Source organism: Eubalaena glacialis, chromosome 2 (genome assembly GCF_028564815.1).
Source record: "Eubalaena glacialis isolate mEubGla1 chromosome 2, mEubGla1.1.hap2.+ XY, whole genome shotgun sequence".
In the NCBI taxonomy this organism is placed as follows: Eukaryota; Metazoa; Chordata; class Mammalia; order Artiodactyla; family Balaenidae; genus Eubalaena; species Eubalaena glacialis.
This window is the reverse complement of record NC_083717.1, coordinates 128,062,583-128,081,388: the sequence shown is the minus strand read 5'-3', so window position 1 is coordinate 128,081,388 and position 18,806 is coordinate 128,062,583. Positions and strand designations below refer to the sequence as shown.

General features: G+C 34.9%; 1 protein-coding gene and 1 long non-coding RNA gene across 5 annotated transcripts in view; one reads left to right on the top strand and one right to left on the bottom strand.

Moving 5' to 3' along the window:
* Nucleotides 1-18,806, top strand: part of HEATR5A (HEAT repeat containing 5A) — a 111,068-nt gene that overhangs the window by 55,121 nt on the left and 37,141 nt on the right. For all 3 annotated transcript variants that reach the window (XM_061180759.1, XM_061180757.1, XM_061180758.1), the window contains 6 exons: nucleotides 2,841-2,950; nucleotides 8,017-8,180; nucleotides 8,403-8,578; nucleotides 14,743-14,848; nucleotides 15,612-15,802; nucleotides 17,115-17,274. In XM_061180759.1, coding sequence (XP_061036742.1) covers nucleotides 2,841-2,950; nucleotides 8,017-8,180; nucleotides 8,403-8,578; nucleotides 14,743-14,848; nucleotides 15,612-15,802; nucleotides 17,115-17,274 — 907 coding nt within the window. The remainder of the gene's footprint in view (nucleotides 1-2,840; nucleotides 2,951-8,016; nucleotides 8,181-8,402; nucleotides 8,579-14,742; nucleotides 14,849-15,611; nucleotides 15,803-17,114; nucleotides 17,275-18,806) is intronic.
* LOC133084335 (uncharacterized) overlaps nucleotides 1-18,806 on the bottom strand; it is a 48,690-nt gene that overhangs the window by 11,114 nt on the left and 18,770 nt on the right. The gene's annotated exons all lie outside the window — the stretch shown is intronic.

Below are 18,806 nucleotides of genomic sequence, written 5' to 3'. Positions count from 1 at the left end.
TATGGGATTTGATTTTATTGTGAGTGCGCCCTCCTACCATCTCATTGCGGCTTCTCCTTTGTCTTTGGATGTGGGGTATCTTTTTACTGTGAGTTCCAGTAACTTCCTGTCAATGATTGTTCAGCAGTTAGTTGTGATTCCGGTGCTCTCACAAGAGGGAGTGAGCGCACGTCCTTCTACTCCGCCATCGTGAACGAAACTTGAACTTGTTTTCTATTTCATTAATTATTGCTTGTTATTATTCCCATTTTCTTAAATCTTGTTCTTCTTCTGACACCTTAATTTGAATGCTTAGCTCATTGAATTTCTTTTAATTCTTTTAATATAAGCTAAGGCCATAATTTTCCCTGTAAGGGTCCAGTTGCTGAATCCTACAAGTATTGAAATGTATTATTTCTATTTTTTCAGTTTTATGTGTTTTAAGATTTCATTATAATTTCTTTGAAGTTGTTTAGAAGTATGTTTTTAAGTGTCTGAATGTATGGAACAGTTTTTAGCTGGCAGTTTTGTTACTGATTATTAACGTAATTGCATTGTACTTAGTGAATATGATCTGTATGTTACTTGTCCTTTTAAATTTGTTGAGACTTGCTCTGTGACAAATGTTGTTCTTTTAGTCACATTGTTCCATCTATTTTCACTAATCTTTTCTCTGTTTAACCTATCAATAATTGAGAGTGAAGTGTTAAACTCCTCCACTGTGATATTGGGTTTATCAGTTTTTCTCCAAAGTTTTATTTTTCCTGTTTCATATTTTGAGAAAGTAATTATATCTTCCCGATGAGTTGAATCTTTTATCATTATACAATAACTCTCTTCGTCCTTAGTAATACTTTTTGATTAAAGTCTAATGTTTACAGTATTATATGTGTGGTATGTCTTTTTCCATGTCACTGTGTTTTTAGGTGTATCATAAACTGCATATAATTGGAGTTCTTAAAAATTGAATCTCACAATTTCTGCTTTAAACTGGCAATTTGTGAATTTCTTTATCCGATTTGCTGTATATTTTGTTGGATTCATGTCTTTCAGGAGTTCTGGAAAAGTGGCTGTTATCTTTTCAAATATTGCCTGTTTTCCGTTCTTGTTAAACTTTCCTTCTGGAGCTGTGATTAAACAAATTTTCAGTCTTTTTGTATTGTCTTCCATGTCTCTTAATCTTTTTCTAATATATATATTTTTTCTTTTCTTTCTGCTGTTTTCTGGGTGATTTATTCTGCTGTCTGTTCCAGTTCACTAATTTTCTCTTCAGCTGGGTTTAATTCAATAGGCCTTTGCCTCTGCCAGGACCTGGGACCATTTAAACTACCTTCAGGAGATCCCATTTATCAGCACTACCTTGCCAGGGGCACAAGCTCAATTGAAGTTCTTTTGTTGGTATTGGTATTGGTGTTCCCACTCTGATTTCAGCTCATGTTTTGTTTCATGCATTTTATGTTTGTTTGTTTGGGGGGGGTGGGGGTTAGCCTTGGAAAAGTCCCTTTCTTCAAGTCTAGCAATGCTAATTATCTTTTATCCAGGATCTAAGTGTATTTATAGAGGAAGGCCCTTCAGAGACTCTAATCTACCCTACTTATAGAAGCAGAAACCCCTAGGAATGCTTTCCTAAGTTCTTATTTTGTTGTATCCATCTTATTTTCTTTAAACACACACATGCAAAGAACCCTCTGAACTAAATTCTGTTGTATTTAAACTAAATGAATGTTGCAGGATTTTTAAGAATATAACTGGTAATTTCTTAATGTCTTGTCAATATGATTTAAATAGTTTTCATATGTCAGCTGTAATTCTTCCAGTTTTGTTTTAGAGAAATAGAAATTACAGTGGATTTATTCTTAACTTTCATAACTAAAAAACTTCTACCCAGGTTTTATAAATGTTGTTTACTAACCTGAAAGATAAAAAATGGAACCAACTTTTTCTTTTTTAATAAAATGACAAGTTAAAGATAACCCTCTTTTCATCTAGAAACGAGTAAAAGCAAGCGGTATTTTTCTAGAAAATACAAATGAATAAACATTGCCAGAATTTCTTAAGAGTACCTGGAAAATCTCATTCTGTGACAGCATAGTGGATTTATTCCAGTGGCATAACAAAAGTAATTCCACTGAATTTCTGTATTGCTACAGGAGATGAAAACTGTACTCCAATTGATAACATGGTACCTTGGCAAAGAGTAGTAATCCTTTAATAAATATTTGTTAGATGAATGAATATCAGTAAAATGATGTCTTAATACCAGTAGTGAGAATGAATAGAAGATTAAAAAAAGTACATGAACGTGAAAGAAGAGAGTGAAAACAGGAAGTGTTAAGAGATTTTATGACTGGAACTTTTAGGGAAACATTGGCTTAGCTTGTGCTTTATTAAAAGAGAATTTGTTTTATGGTTTTGTGTATTTTGATGATTCATTTTTATTTGGTGATCACATTCCAGACCAAGTTTCTAACAGACACTTGGATTTTTCTCTAGGTATTTGTGTCTTCAATTTGTTTGTTTCTTTGGCCTGTTCCTTTTCTATGTAATAGACTTTATTTTTCACAAATGCAATGTAAATTTTGGAGTTTAGTAAGAGTTGCAGCTTCTAGACAAGATACAGCCTTAGAAATCTTAGCTGAATATATAGTTTTATGAAGTGTGTAGAAAAGATAGCAAAATAGTTTTCATGTGTGACGCTTATAATTCCTCTTTTAACTTAAAGTCACACATTATAAAATATAATAAAAGCAGCGCTAATGTTCACTAATTATATATAGCTACTTTATATGTCAACATGTTGAATATTTATACGTTGTTGTATAATTTACATACTTAAGATGTATTTTTTCTTTTACTTTAAGGCTTTCTTCAATACTAAAAACATATGGAAGTCCTTTGAAAACACCATCAGTAGTTTATAGACAAAGGCTTTATGAATTGTTGATTTTATTACCTCCTGAAACCTATGAAGGTATGTGCCTTACAACAAAATGTTTTACTGTTTGTGGCTAATACAGTGCCTGGAAAGTAATACCTGAACAAATGAATTATATGGCAGTTATTTAGTGCTTTGTTTCTAGGAGGTTTAGGGAGTTCAGTCTTAACCCATGTGTTCACGATTTTATAGTAAATAAAATACATTAAAAAAAAAAAACAACTACTTCTTCATTTCTTGCTGTGTTCTCTCTTCTGAGAAAAAGTCCCTAGTTTCACTGTGTGGGAGAGAATGAGTCACAAAGATTGGTCTTGATTCTACTCCAGGGTTTTCTACAGAATATATGATGCAAATCTATTAGAAATTTGGCCACTCCTAGTTTCCTTCTAGAGTGGTTATCTGTTGTATACATTTCCTTCCACTATTCCATTCTTAACTCTGCCCAGATAGAAGTTTAATTTTGAACAGTATAACAAGGTATAATTGATTTTATAAAGTTTATAATGTAGGTTTTGCTTTTATTAGGCCCAGGATGGCTTTGGAATACTAGAATACTGCATTTGGTAAAATAAACTTGCCCCTATTTTACAATTAGCTCTAAAACTTTTCTTGTAAATTTAAAATACAGTTTTAAGAAAATATATTGCTACTACTACTGAATAACTTAAGATGCTTGTTTTAAGAGGTGAAAGCTGAAAGTTGTCTCTAATGGGAGCATCTATTTTTTTTTAATTTTTATAATTTTCAACCAACCATATTAAGTCGATTGTTTCTTCACATCTGTTTCTTGTAAAAATACTGCTTTTATTGTTTTATATCTTTATTCTGCAAATAAATGCAATATAATATATACCACAGTAGTTCAAAATATTGATACTAACTTATAACTTCTGTCTTGGCCTTTATCATTATGTGAGTGATATTGTTCCTACCACCTCTCTTCCTGGTTCACAAATGTACCTAGCAAAATGTTTGAGATAAAATAAGAATTTTGTATTTACTTCTCTGGAAAAAGAGTGGATACATTGCCCTTTCTCAGAAACTGTATCAAGAGTCATTTCTGTATGCCAGGTGCTGTACTAGAAATTGTATATATTACCCCATTTATCTTAGGATAATACAGTGAGTTAGTTACATTTTCCTCATTTGACAGATAAAGGCACAAAGAGGCTACAAAAACCAACTCAAGTTTATGTATCCAGTAAATAGTGGAATCAAGATAACATAGGTCTGTTTCATGCTGTGCTGCCAATCCATTTATAAGTAACCTAGTAGAGACTTAATAAATAGACAAAGCTTAGTGATAGGTCTGTCTCAAACTACAGATGAAAAAATTGATTTTTTGAAGTCTTCATTAAACATACAGGAATATTAGGATATCAACTTAAAATCCACAGTGTATCTTCTGATAAATGATAATATAAGTCTGCCCTTGAAGGACTTAAAGAGAAGAACAAAGTCTTGTACTATTTTCTCAGAATTTGAGTTTGGGAATGCAATCAGAAGTCTTTAAGGAATAATGAATATACTAGTGTATAGATTTTAAATCAGTTCCAGAGTGTTCACTGAAAGATGAAGTCAGGAATTACTATGAACTAACTTGTTGAAAAGAGAAAATCTACATTTACCCTCTTTGTCTTTTTCAAGTGTATCTATTTTTCTAACATGAATTAAAGAAGAAACTAGTTTATAGAAAAATGAAAATATGGATATATTAATATTTTTAATATTAATATTTTTATCTTTCAACCAAAAATAATAATTTGCCATTTTACGTCTCTCTTTTTTCCATATGTACAACTATGGAAATAGAATTAAGCAATTTTTTTCCTTAAGGACTTCTGATTTTTTTTTAATGCTATTCTATTTAATAGATTCATATAATGGGTATGGGTGTATAACAATCAGAACTTTAAAATATCAACTGATATTTTAAATAACTTAGCTCAGGACTTCCCTGGTGGTGCAGTGGTTAAGAGTCCGCCTGCCAATGCAGGGTACATGGGTTCGAGCCCTGGTCCGGGAAGATCCCACATGCCTTGGAGCAACTAAACCCATGCGCCACAACTACTGAGCCAGTGTGCCACAACTGAAGACTGCATGCCTAGAGCCCGTGCTCCGCAACAAGAGAAGCCACGGCAATAAGAAGCCCACACACCGCCATGAAGAGTAGCCCCTGCTCGCCGCAGCAACTTTTGGGGAGTTCCCTGGTGGCTTGGTGGTTAGGATTCTGGGCTTTCACTGCAGTGGCCCAGGTTTGATTTCTGCTCAGGGAACTGAGATCCTGCCAGACACCTGGCACGGCCAGAAGAAAAAAAAAGAAGAAGTTATATAACTTTTCATCATGGTTGTCCAACAAAAGCAGACTTCTGTCATAATAGTTGCTTAATTTTCTGAAGCTTATGGAGTAAAAATTGGGTTCTTAATTTTTATTTCCTATCTTAGTTTTGTTATGGATCTCCTTTCAAGTATTTTAATTTTCTCTACACTGAAAATTGCTCCTCATTAGCATCAGAAAGTGATGTATTTCTACAACAAAAGCATATTTGTATTTTAAAATTGAATCATCTTTGAGTACTTTGTTCAGGGACAGTTAGGCCAGCAGTCACTTTAAATGAGAAATGGAGATTTACCACTGTTGTCACGTTTAGCTGTAGTACCAAACATACCTCGCGTATTGTACTACCAACAAAATTATTTTTCTGAGTATCATATACTGGTAATTAAACTAACAGACATTCCTTTAAGCAACTCTCCTTTGCTTCATTAAGTTTTTATTATCCCTGTCTGCTGTCCCCAATTTCTGTGTAACCTCTCCTTTCTCTAACCTCAGCAGTTCTCTTTTCATCCTCTATGAAACTTAGTACTTCCTACCTTCATTTTATAGTTAACATGTGTGTGTCCAGTATCTTATATCTTCTTTTTTTATATATATGAATTTATTTATTTATTTGTTTTTATTTTTGGCTGCACTGGGTCTTTGTTGCTGCGCACGGGCTTTCTCTAGTTGCGGCGAGCAGGGGCTACTCTTCGTTGCGGTGCGCAGGCTTCTCATTGTGGTGGCTTCTCTTGTTGCGGAGCACAGGCTCTAGGTGCACAGGCTTCAGTAGTTGTGGCACGTGGGCTCTAGAGCGCAGGCTCAGTAGTTGTGGCACACGGGCTTAGTTGCTCCGTGGCATGTGGGATCTTCCCGGGCCAGGGATCGAACCCATGTCCCCTGCATTGGCAGGTGGATTCTTAACCACTGCGCCACCAGGGAAGCCCTTCTATCTTCTTCAAGGGAGGATTATATATAATAACATCTTTGTATATTATATTAAACACAGCATCCTAAACACAGTTTGAATGAATGAATGATTGAGCATGATAGTTAAAAGCTCAAGTTCTGAAACCTGGACTGCCCGTGTTTCAGTCAAACTCTGCCATGTAACTGCTGTGTGACCTTGGGCAATTAACAAATTCTCTGTTCCTGTTTCCTTATCTAATAAAATAACAGTACTAACTGGACCTCCTGAGGTGGTTATGAAAACTACATGTAAAGCTTTTGGGACATTTACTGACACATATTACATCCTCAATAAATATTTGTTGTTACTACTCTTACCACTACTAATAATACAGAAAATAATGGGAGGTGAGCCCTTCCTAACTCATCCTATCACTTCTAATAAGTAGACTCAGTCAAGTCTTCATTTCGTTCTGATGGTGTTGCTTAAAACCAAAAGTGAATGTTTCTCCAAGATGATTTTTACTCGTTCCTAAAGTACTTAAGTTACAAGCTAGCAAAAGTCATTTATGCTCTAGGTGGATAAAATTTTCTATTGCTAATCCATCAGAAAGTAGGATAAATATCTTTGAAATGGTAACTTAGGTCAATGTGATAAATGGACCAGTTTTTCCAAATGTATATATAAAAGAGACAGCCATACGTTGTCTCATGTCTTATGGAAAATCTCAATGCCGCCTATGAACTAGGTTGGCGCCCAAAATACAAACCAACCAAAAAAAAAGATGAATCCTCCCTAGATCCAGGTTCCAATTTACAAAAAAATGCAGACATTAAAGGAACAAATTAAATTACCTTGGGGGCTATAATCTGTAAAAACTTCTATAGAACAAATAATCTCATTTCTTCAAATAAATTACAGGGAATAAAAGTAGAGGGAAGAACTTTAGATTGAAAGAGACTTAAGATATATCAGGTAGCTACAACATGTAGACTGCACTTAGGTCTGGATTCAAACATAAAAGCAAACAAAAACAGGCATTAATGAAGCAATTGACAATTTGAGCACTGAACGTGTATTTGATGTTTAGTGATTTTTATTTATTTAATTAATTAATTCATTGTATTTATTTGGCTGCACCGGGTCTTCACTGCGGCATGTGGGATCTTCGTCGCAGCATGTGGGCTCTTAGTTGTGGGATGTGGGATCTAGTTTCCTGACCAGGGATCGAACCCAGACCCCCTGCATTGGGAGTGCGGAGTCTTAAGCACTGGACCCCTAGGGAAGTCCCTGTTTAGTGATTTTTAAAACACGAAATTGTGATAATGAGATTGTTTAAAATGTCCTTAACTCTAGTGATACACAATGAAATATTTATAGATGAAAATGATACGCTTTCCAGGGATTGCTTCAAAATAATATGGGGAATGGTGAGATAGTAGTTTGGGAATATAGGTGAATGAGGTTAATCCAGCTGATTAGGATGAGTGACAGTCGTACGCTGGGGTGGTGGTGTGTTAGGGTGTCATACTATTATGCCTTCTTTGTCTGCCTTTGTATCTATTCCTCTTTTTTCATTGTTTTTATGCTTTACGTCATTTAAATAAAATGGTTGTAGTATTTATTCAGTATCACAAAGTATACATCCACACATACTTTGAGATGTCTGTTCTTATCCTTGTGACCAGCAACACGTAGTTGAGCCATTCATTGGTAGGACCTTCTCAAGGAGGAGATATATTAGCTTCGGCTGTGATAGATTAAAGTTAGCTGATATGTAGATTAAAGTTCAACCTGAGCTTTTTTAACCCCATTCTTGGACCAGTTAACTGCTATTACTAAATTGCTAATTGCCCTTTTTCTCTGATTCAACAGGATACCTTTGTGCTGTCCTCAGAGAGCTGGCTGCTGACTTGACTGCCCCTGATATACAGGTGGCAGCATCCACATTTTTACTTCCACGCCTCTGTCATCAGGATGATCTTCTAATATTAAGTCCTTTGCTACAAGATACTGACCATAGATTTATTGAAGAACAGGTATGGTCATTTTTCAGTAACTCTTTGGGTTGATTCAATCTGTAAACAGTGGTTTTATTTTTATTTTGGGGCACGCCTTGTGGCATGTGGGATCCTAGTTCCCCGACCAGGGATCAGACCCGTGCCCCCTGCAGTGGGAGTATAGAGTCCCAACCACTGGACCTCCAGGGAAGTCCTGAACAGTGGTTTTAAAACCTTATATGTAATTTTTTTTTCTTTTAGCTCCTGCTTGGTAATGGTATTGCTTGTGGAAGTCTCGAGTATGACCCTTATTCTATTTACGAGAAAGATGTAGAGGGAGATTCGGTGCCTAAGCCCTTACCTCCAACACTATCAGTTATTAGCTCTGCAGTCAAGCTCTTTGGAGTTGTATGTGCTCATGTGGGAGAAGCTCAAAGGTAAACCATCTTCAGTAGTTCACTTATCCTGAAAAAACATTTCAGGATTGGTAATTGGTTCAATGAATGCATAATAGAGAACCGGTGGGTAAGAATGATGTTGTCAGAAGTTCTCATTAATATCAAAGATTTCTTATAGATGACAGGTGAAGGTAAGATTAAAGGCTCTTGTTCATTCACCTGGCTAATATTTAATAAGAAGTAATTAAGTCAATGATGAGATTAAACTGAAAACTGCTAGGCACTATTGTGGATGCAATGCTTTTCCCACATTAGCTTCTCATCTAGCTGAAAATACAAATGAAAAACTCAGTGACACAAGAACAGTGATTTATGAGCTATTGTTACAAAGTAAAACACTGGTTTTCTGCCTACACAAGGTCTCATAGGCTTTCTTACCTTGGAGGCTTTATCAAGCCATCATAGATCCGGGGATTAGTCTTCATTTTAGTAGATTTAAAAAATTAGATTAAAACAGATTAGTCTTCAATTTGGTGGATTCACTTCACTCAAAATGAACTTTGGTTTTTAAAAATCAAAGGCTTCTTGGACTTCCCTGGTGGCTCAGTGGTTAAGAATCTGCCTGCCAATGCAGGGGACATGGGTTCAATCCCTGGTCCGGGAAGATCCCACATGCCACGGAGCAACTAAGCCTGTGCACCACAACTACTGAGCCTTTGTGCTGCAACTACTGAAGACCGCATGCCGAGAGCCCGTGCTCTGCAGCAAGAGAAGCCACCACAATGAGAAGCCCACTCACCGCAATGAAGAGTAGCCCCTGCTCGCCACAACTAGAGAAAGCCCGCGTGCAGCAACGAAGACCCAACACAGCCAAAAATAAATAAAATTAAAAAAAAAAAATCAAAGGCTTCTAATGATTTCTTATTGAGAATGAGTTTCTTAATAACAGGATAATAACTTTCTTGGGGATCAAAAAACACTTCTGATAGCTAGTATCCAGGAAATTATGTTTCTATCTGAGACACTATGTGGGAAGTGAATCTCTCCCATGGGCTGTGCTGGTTAACAGTTTGTAAATTATTAACTATCCTCATTCATTCCCATTCATTCTCTGTCTCTTTCATGCTAGACAAGCAACACGCATTTGACTAGATCATAGCTTTTACATCATTTTATCTGTTGTCTTCCAGAGAATACCAATTAGGTAAGAAATTTACCTTGGTCTCTTTGATGAAGACTCACAAAAAATATTTGAGTCTTGTCAGCAACACATTTCTGAAACAGGCTTTTGGATAGTTTACTTTCAGTGGATAGAAAAATGAGTAACATTTATGTTGATTTTTAATAGCTTCATGTCTTTATTTAAAATGATAGTATTGATAGTATTTACTCAGTATTATATGTTACATGTATATTTTGAGATTAATTTCAAAAGATGATTTGAAATTTGTAGCCTATAGTTCACTGTGTATACTGTAACTATAAAGTTTTGGTTGTATTTTAAGACAATATATGACTAAATTATAAATGAATGCTATAGCACTAAAAGATGAGAGGAGAATCACAGTGGACTGGAATTTTCAAAGAAGAATTGATGGAGAGGATGAGATTTGTAGTAGTCTGTAACTGTACTATTATCTAGTACATACAGTTAGTTTAAAGTAATTAATTTGGATTAATACAGCAGTAACTACAGTAGATGGAACAGGGGTAGCCTTGTGGGCAAAAGATTTAAATTAAGCGTGTTTTTAAATGACTCCACTAAACTCTTTTTGATAGGTCTCAGATAAGAAGTGAAAAAGAAAAGTATACTTCTTAGAAGCTTTCCTTTTAAAAAATTGATTGTATTACTCTCCTAAAGAAGGTGGGGCGTTTTTTTGGTTTTCTTTTTTTTTATTCCTCCCAGATTTATTGCCTAATTACAGTCTCAAGGAAATAGTTTCTTATTTCTGTTGTTTAAAGTTTAATAAACTTTAAAACGTGCCAAATTTCTTTTTATCCCACCTGGATGAAAATAATATATAGAATGAATATTCAAGGGAGGAGAGGTTTTGTTTGTTTTAATAAAAAAGTTGAGACCTGGTAAAAGCAAAACATTCTGTTTGGATTCTAACTGAATAAAAATAGTAGGCAGTGGTTTGGAGAATTTTAAAGGAAGTTGTCTGGCAGGATCCCAGATTCAGCAACTATCAGCAGTCTCCAGTGGGTGCCCTTAGAGCACCACAGAGAAACATAGATAGGAAAGTTAAGTTTCTAATTTCCTGTTATCCTAGGTATGATACTTGTTTAAAATGGCAGACCTTTCTTCTTTGGGCCATAGATTTGCATTTCTAGAGAAGAAATATCTTAATCAAGGTACCTGTATTCAACAACAAGTGAATATTTTAAAGCATTTTGTTATCATGGTTATCTTCGTGTTTATTAAACAGTTTAAAAGAAACTCTTGTTAACATGACGTTGTCCTAAGATTAGAAATAGGTTTTTCATATTTTATTTATATACTTAGAAATTAAATTGTCTTTAAATCCGTTGATTATCTTTATTTTTTATTAAATTTATTTATTTGTTTGTTTGTTTTTGGCTGCATTGGGTCTTCGTTCTGCACGTGGGCTTTCTCTAGTTGCGACGAGCAGGGCCTACCTTTCGTTGTGGTGCGCGGGCTTCTCATTGTGGTGGCTCCTCTTGTTGCGGAGCACAGGCTCTAGGCATGCCGGCTTCAGTAGTTGCAGCACATAGGCTCAGTAGTTGTGGCACACAGGCTCAGTAGGTGTGGCTCGCAGGCTCTAGAGTGCAGGCTTGGTAGTTGTGGCTTTCAGGCTCTAGAGCGCAGGCTCGGTAGTTGTGGCGCACGGGCTTAGTTGCTCCGCAGCACGTGGGATCTTCCCGGACCAGGGTTCAGACCCGTGTCCCCTGCATTGGCAGGCGGATTCTTAACCACTGTGCCACCAGGGAAGTCCCTAATTATCTTTATTTTGACTATAGGATTCTAAAAATAAGAGAACTTTGCATCGATAATTTTAAAGCACTAAAATGTTTAAAGTTCTGGAATATCAAGATATTTTACACAGAGAAGAAGTTATTACTGATCTTGTGTATGTGTTGTTTATGGTTACTTTTCAATATATTTTGCACCTAATTGCAAAGAATGAATTACTTAATTCACCTGAAGATTGTTTCACCCTTGACTGTACACTGCAATCATTGGGACAACTTTTTAAAACGTCGATTCTGACTTAATAGTAATGGTATGCATTACTACATTGGGCACTGAAATTTTTAAAAACTCCTAAGGTGATTCTGGTGTACAGCCAGGTTTGAGAACCACTGCTAAAAATGCTATAAAATAATGTAGATTGTGAGTTGATGGAGAGAGAGGAAAAGGATAGTTATAGTTCTCAGTAGTGAAAATTTTCACCATTATACACCCTCTCTGAAAGTATAAGTAAGGTAAATCAGCATTTTCAAATTTTATGTCTTTACTGTTTACTCAGTTACCTATGTGTTTTTATTTCATCCAGACTCAAAACTTTTAATATCTAATTTCATTCTGAATTAATAATTATATGTTATAATTGATACTACTTAGGAATACCAATTCAGTATTACTGAAAACTGGTCATCTCCATCTTCCTGAAGATTCAGAATGTTTTGTTGTGATCTCTGTCAGAATTTGGGGGTAAAGGATGGAGAAAAATATTTTGGGCTCTGGTAGTCTCATTTACAGTCTTTGGCCCATGAATGTGGGCAAGAAAATAGTACAGGTCAGGTTTTATTATAATGTAACAAAATTCTCAAGCTCTAACCTTAAGTATTTTTACTACTTTCAACATGACACAGTTCCATTATAGCAGGTGACTAGGATGTGATCTAATAATGATGTTTTAGGTTTTAATTTCATAAGGCTGACCATATGGTTATCCTTAATTTTTCTTCCTGCAGGGCAATTTGGGCATAAATATATTCTTGAAACATAATGACTTAAATATGATCTTGGAAAACAGGCAGAAAAAACTTTTATATGATACATTAATCATGTTATTTATAATAAAAATTAGAAATGGCCTAAATGTCCCAAACTAGGAAACTGGGTAAATAAGGTATTGTATTGCCAGACTATATAATACTAATAGCTATTTAAAATTATTTCAGTACATGTGGAATCTAAAAATACAATGAACTAGTGAATATAACAAAAAAGCAGACTCACAGATACAGAGAACAAACTAGCAGTTACCTGTGGGGAGGGGGAAGGGGGAGGGGCAATATAGGGGTAGGGAATTAAAGTTACCAACTATTACGTAAAAAATAAGCTACAAGGATATATTGTACAACTCAGGGAATATAGCCAATATTTTAAAATAACTATAAATGAAGTATAACCTTTAAAAATTGTGAATCACTATATTGTACACCTGTAACTTATATAATATTGTACATCAACTATACTTCAATTAAAATAAAAAAGAAATATCACAGGAGGCCAAGATAAAAAAGAGAAAAAAAATTATTTCAGTGCAGTAATTAGTAAGATGGGATTAATGTTTAGGGAAATGAAAAAGAGTTACTAACAAAGTGTATACACTGTGATCCTAGTTTTCTAAAAATGATATCCATATACCTGGGGTGGGGATGGGACCAGGGAGAGACTAAAACAAAGATGCCAAATGTTAATAGTGGCTCTTTCCAGATGGTGGGATTATGGGTGAATTTTATTTTTCTTTCCTGTGCTTTTCTGAGTTTTTCAGGTTTATTATGATGAACAGAATTAACCTTGAAATAAGGAAATAAATATTTAACTAAATAGACTACTTAGAGTTACCGTGGTTTTTCCCCAAATTTTTAGTGATCCACCATGTTTATTATATTCTCTGAGTTGATTTTATGTATATTGCTTTCCTCAAGTCATACACATGTAACTTCACACCTTCCCTTTTTTCTGACTTAACTTCTTCCACAGCTGGGTTTTTTAAAGCACAATACCCATATCTATTCTGTTTTGATAACGGAATTGTCATTTGGAACAAAACTGTATTTGGGTCTTGTGGCCTCACCAGAATGATAGAGATTTAGTTACAGGCTCAGAGATACTATTGCAAGTACGTTAGAGTTGAGTAAAAGTATACCCAGGTGCCATCTTTAGCCAGTCATGCCCTGTTTTTACTCACTGGGTGCAACTGTCCTCTATATTGTTCAACAAGCACATTTGACTGCTGACTACATGCCAAACCCAGATACTAGAGAGATGAACATAAACTATAAGGTCTATGCCTACCATCAAGATAGTTCACAACGGAAGAAGTATTCTTAAACATTATTTCAGTTTTCCTGATTTAAAGGGAGAGAAGGGGGGAAAGGAAGTTCAGAGCTCTGAAGCGATGTTTCTAAACATTGGAGAAATTGGTGGGAAAAAATGGGGTGATTTATTTCATGGTTACGTATCTTTAATCTCAACAAATGGATTTTAAAAAAGGACATGAAAAACAATTTATGGAAGCTACATTAAAACCCATGGACACATTCAACCCCACACCAAAAGTAATGTGCATATAGTCATCATAGTTAGAATTGTGAAAATAAGAAATTTGCTCTCCACCAGTAGGAGAATGGTTGAATAAATTGTAGTATGTGTGTAGTAAAATTTGGCTTCCTGAAAATTATCAAAGAATAAAAATGATTTGAAAAGTGCTAAAGAGGTAATGTTAAGTAAGAAAAGCAAATGTAAAAACTGTGTTATATATAGTATGATCCCAAGTACATGTTTAAGATATGGTTGGGGTTCAAAAGGCTGTGCTGCTTCTCATTAACTGAAGTCAGTGCTACCTTTAAAATGAAGGAATGTATTTGAATCCAGTAAGTCCTGTTATTAAGAGCAAAAATGTTGACGCAAGTGACTTTGAAAATATTTGTTTAGAAAATAGTTGCTGAAATAGCTGAATTTGCCCAGGTAAATCTATATTAAGTGATACATTTGTTGCTATTTTTTCACAAAATAATGCTTCTCCCCCACTGTCATAATGACACATAATCAAAATATTTTTGCATTGGTTGTGATATATTTTCATTTCCTAAAATGCTTCAGTGTGTTTGACAACAGTTTATCTCATTTTAGTAGTTCCAACAAAATGCAACAAAACAAATTTGTAGTGGATACTCAGTACTGCCCTTTGACTTACTTTATCTTTAAATCTTGTTTCTGATTTTAGGCTTCTCATACTGGAACAGCTTTTGGACAGTATAAAGCATACAAAAGGAGCTCGTCAACAAGTAGTTCAGTTACATGTTGTTTCTTCAGTTTCTAGTTTCTTGAAGGTAATTCTGTGTTTTAAAAATTCACGTTTGCTTGATTTTTTTTTTTTCCCTAATGTATGGCCAACTAAGTAGGTTGGGGAAGGTGTTTTTAAAGGGCTGGTTTTTCCCCCCCGATTTTTCTTAATGTTTCAGGATTTGTAATTCCCCTTTTACCGTTTTTTTTTTTTTTTCTTTTTTTTGGCCACACTGCATGGCATGTGGGATCTCAGTTCCCTGACCAGGGATCGAACCCGCACTCCCTGCATTGGAAGCACAGAGTCTTAACTACTGGACCGCCAGGGAAGTCCCTCCCCTTTTACTTTTTCTCCATATAAAACTTGTTAGTCAGAAATCAAACTTACAATCTTGGCTTAGAACCATGCTTTAACCTACCAACCCTAATATCCCAGACCTGGGATTGGCAGACTATGGCCTATGGACCAAATCTGGCTCATTGTTGCATTTATGGCTTATTGTTTCTAAGTAAAATATAATAGGCTTCATTGATCATTTATTTTATGGAAATCCCTATTAATGTTCTTCTGAACACATATATACTACAGTGAAAATTGATCACCATATTCTTTGCCTGGAGGTTTAAAATTCTAAAGTACTTCATGCGAAAAATTATGTATGTTTAGTGTGGATTTTGGTATTCTGATTTTTTTTTTAAAGGAGTAATCACCAAATACGAACATATTTGGTTAACCGGAATATACATTCCAAACTGGATAAGAGAATTTACTAGAGTTGCAAGTTTGGATTGTTTTTTTACATATTTCAGTATGTGGCTGGCTCTAAAGGACATTTTGGTCCAGAAGAAATGAGAAGACCTGTCCTCGCATTGGTGATGGGAGCCTTAGAAAGTCCCAGCCCACTCTTGAGATGTGCAGCTGCAGAGGCATGGGCTAGATTAGCCCAAGTGGTTGATGATGGAGCTTTTACTGCTGCATTAGCTCAAGTTAGCTTTGACAAGTAAGTGAATTTCTTATTTAATACTCATGGGCTATGTGTCAAAACTGGGTGTAGCTTGTTGGTTTGTTGGAACGTATGAAACTTCATTCTGATAATTAACTTTAAAAAATTGAGAAATGTGTATACTTTAAAATAAAGGAGAACTTCCCCCCCCTGCCGCCGCCCGCCTTGGCCTGCTTGTTTTGGAACATAAAACTATTACTAGTTCTCTGGCTTTAGTTTTTATATGAGAAAGATCACTATCTATGTGAGTGATGTAATAGGCCATCAGTGGACTCTGGGAGTAAGAAGCTTAAGGAGTTTTATCATGTAAAATATAGATGATAGGTAGTAAGAACAACCTAATGGAAAGAGAGAAGGCTGCAGGTCAGGAAACATAAACTATATTTTCATTTCTACCAGCTTTGTAACCGTGAGCAGGTTACTTAATCCTCTCAGTCAGTTTTCCTCTATTTCAAATAGAAGGTTATTAATACTGCCCTGCCTACTAAGAATGTTAAGGTAAATGAGATAATAAATATGAAAGTAGTATGAAAAAATAAAACAACTGCAAATAAAGTTCATGGTTATATTAGTTATACATGTATAAAGCTATATTATTAGTGGTGGTAGTAATGCAGGCAGCACTTTCACCTTCTAGTCTATTGAATCTGTGTATCTTGATTTGGTTATCAGCTCAACGTCTGATGTCAGATTACTAACTCGGTTCAACTCCCAACTCTTCCATTTAATAGTTGGTTACTTTGTAAGAGTCACTTTGGCTAAAATGACTAAGTCATTTTGATTTCCTCATCTGTTAAAAGGAGCTGATAATATCAGTAGTGTGAATCTCAAGATTGTTGAGCGGATTAAAGGACCAAATATAAAGCGCTTAAACTAGTATACAATTCATAAGAAAACTCCTAATAAATAATGAGTTCTCTTACTATATTTAATTTTTAAATCAAAGTTCTTGAGTTGGAACTCTCTTTATATGGAATTAGAGTATCTCAGCAATGAGAGTTTTTAAAGTATAACTTAATGATAAAGTAATAATGCCTGCCATATGAATTTAGTGTGTGTGTATTTCTGAGAGACATTGAAATTGCTTATATTTAAATAATTATTAATAATGGTAAAGACATTTTTTTATTTAAAATGTTTTTCTTTTCAAGATACCTTTCAGGTTATTTCAGAATTTTTTTTATCAGTTAACGGTAAATATATTTCTGAATTTTGCAACTCTTCATACAGAAAGTTTGCCTAAGTGACAGTGTGCATGCATTGGTTTTGTTTCAGTAATTGTCATTTATTTTTGTTTCCATAATCACAGACTGAAATCAGCAAGGGACGCAGTTACCAGAACAGGACACTCATTGGCTTTGGGATCCCTGTATAGGTACTTGGGAGGAATAAGTTCTTCTCAACATTTGAATTCTTGTGTTGGAATCCTTTATACTTTATCTCAGGACAGCACTTCTCCCGATGTGCAGGTAAGTACTTCATGTGATACCTTCCTTGAAATTCTTGATTTGTAGATAATGCAGATTATGTTTTTATTGACCATTACTAATTTATAAAATAATTCTTGCTCCATAATAAAATCAAAGCCATTGTTAACCTTGATGGATTTTTAAAATTCAAATCTCATTCTCTTTACTTCATACTCAGTGTCTAAAGTCAAATTCAATATCATTTTCTGAGAATGGATCTCCCTTCCATCTTAAAACAACGTCTACTATTTTGTAGAGCTTAACAGGTACCATGCATTGTATTACATTCTTCTAAACATATGAACATATTTAATCCTCACAGTAATCTAGGATTACTGTGAGGATTAAATATGTATATTCCCATATAAATATGTATATTTCCATTAAATATGTATATTCCCATTATACAGAAAGAAAACTGGCTTACAGAAGCTAAGTAACTTGCTCACAGCTAAAAAACTAATATATCGTGGAGTCAGGTGAAGAACATAAGTCATGGACTCTGAACTCATGTTCTTAACCACTTTACCATATTATTATACATATCTTACCCATTTCTGTCAATCATCATTCTCCTGATATCTTAATCACATCTTGAATGATTGTTACTCTTCTTGCTTTTTTAATCCCCTTATAGTATCTCTGTCCCCCCTGTGTGTCCCTAATTACTACAGTAGCCTCCTACCTGGTCACTTTATGTTTAAGTTCTTTTCTTTTCAACTCTCCCTAGATATGAAGCCAAAAATGTTTTCCTGAAAGATTTTCATCTTGCCACTTCCTTACCGAAAAGCTGGGGAAACTGCTTATTGCTTCTTAAATCAACTTCTCATTGAAGTCCCATCAACTGACCCAGAAACTTTCTCTGTTACTAACCCAAAGTACTGGTCTTCTCCTAAGCTGATCTTCCTACTTTCCTCCCACACATGTCATTCTCATATCTGCACTTAATGTTTTTCCTATTGCTCTTCTCTCTTTCTATTCCTTTCTGATAATCCACATTTTTTAGTATTCTAACATCCAGTTTAACCACCTTCCTGTTAAACATCAACCTCCAACATAGCTTTCATTCTTGAGTTACCATATTACTAATAGTTTTCTTTTTTTCACATCATGTTACTTAAGTTGATTTATAAGGTGTTCAATTCTTTCTTTCTTCATTCCTTTAGTACAGTACTTTTTGCTTCTGTTTATTATATTTCTCCTTTTCCCCTTCAAGAAGTCTGTTCTGAACACACATCCTTTTATATTGACTATCTTTTGTTGATTAATTTAAATTGTTCTTTCCGTGGCATCCAGTATCATCAGATCTGACTCTTCTTGATTGCTGCAATCTCTCACCTAATGGGAGTCCATTTTTGTAGCATTTAAAGTACTGTAAGCTTTTCATGTACATCTATTGATAAGAGGGGTAAAAGTTTCTCAGTTGATTTCCTAAAAGGAGGACTCTTTAGATACTTCTTGTTATAAAAAGTTCAAGCATACATTAAAGTAGAGAACATGCTATAAGGAACCTCTTAACACCCATCATCCAG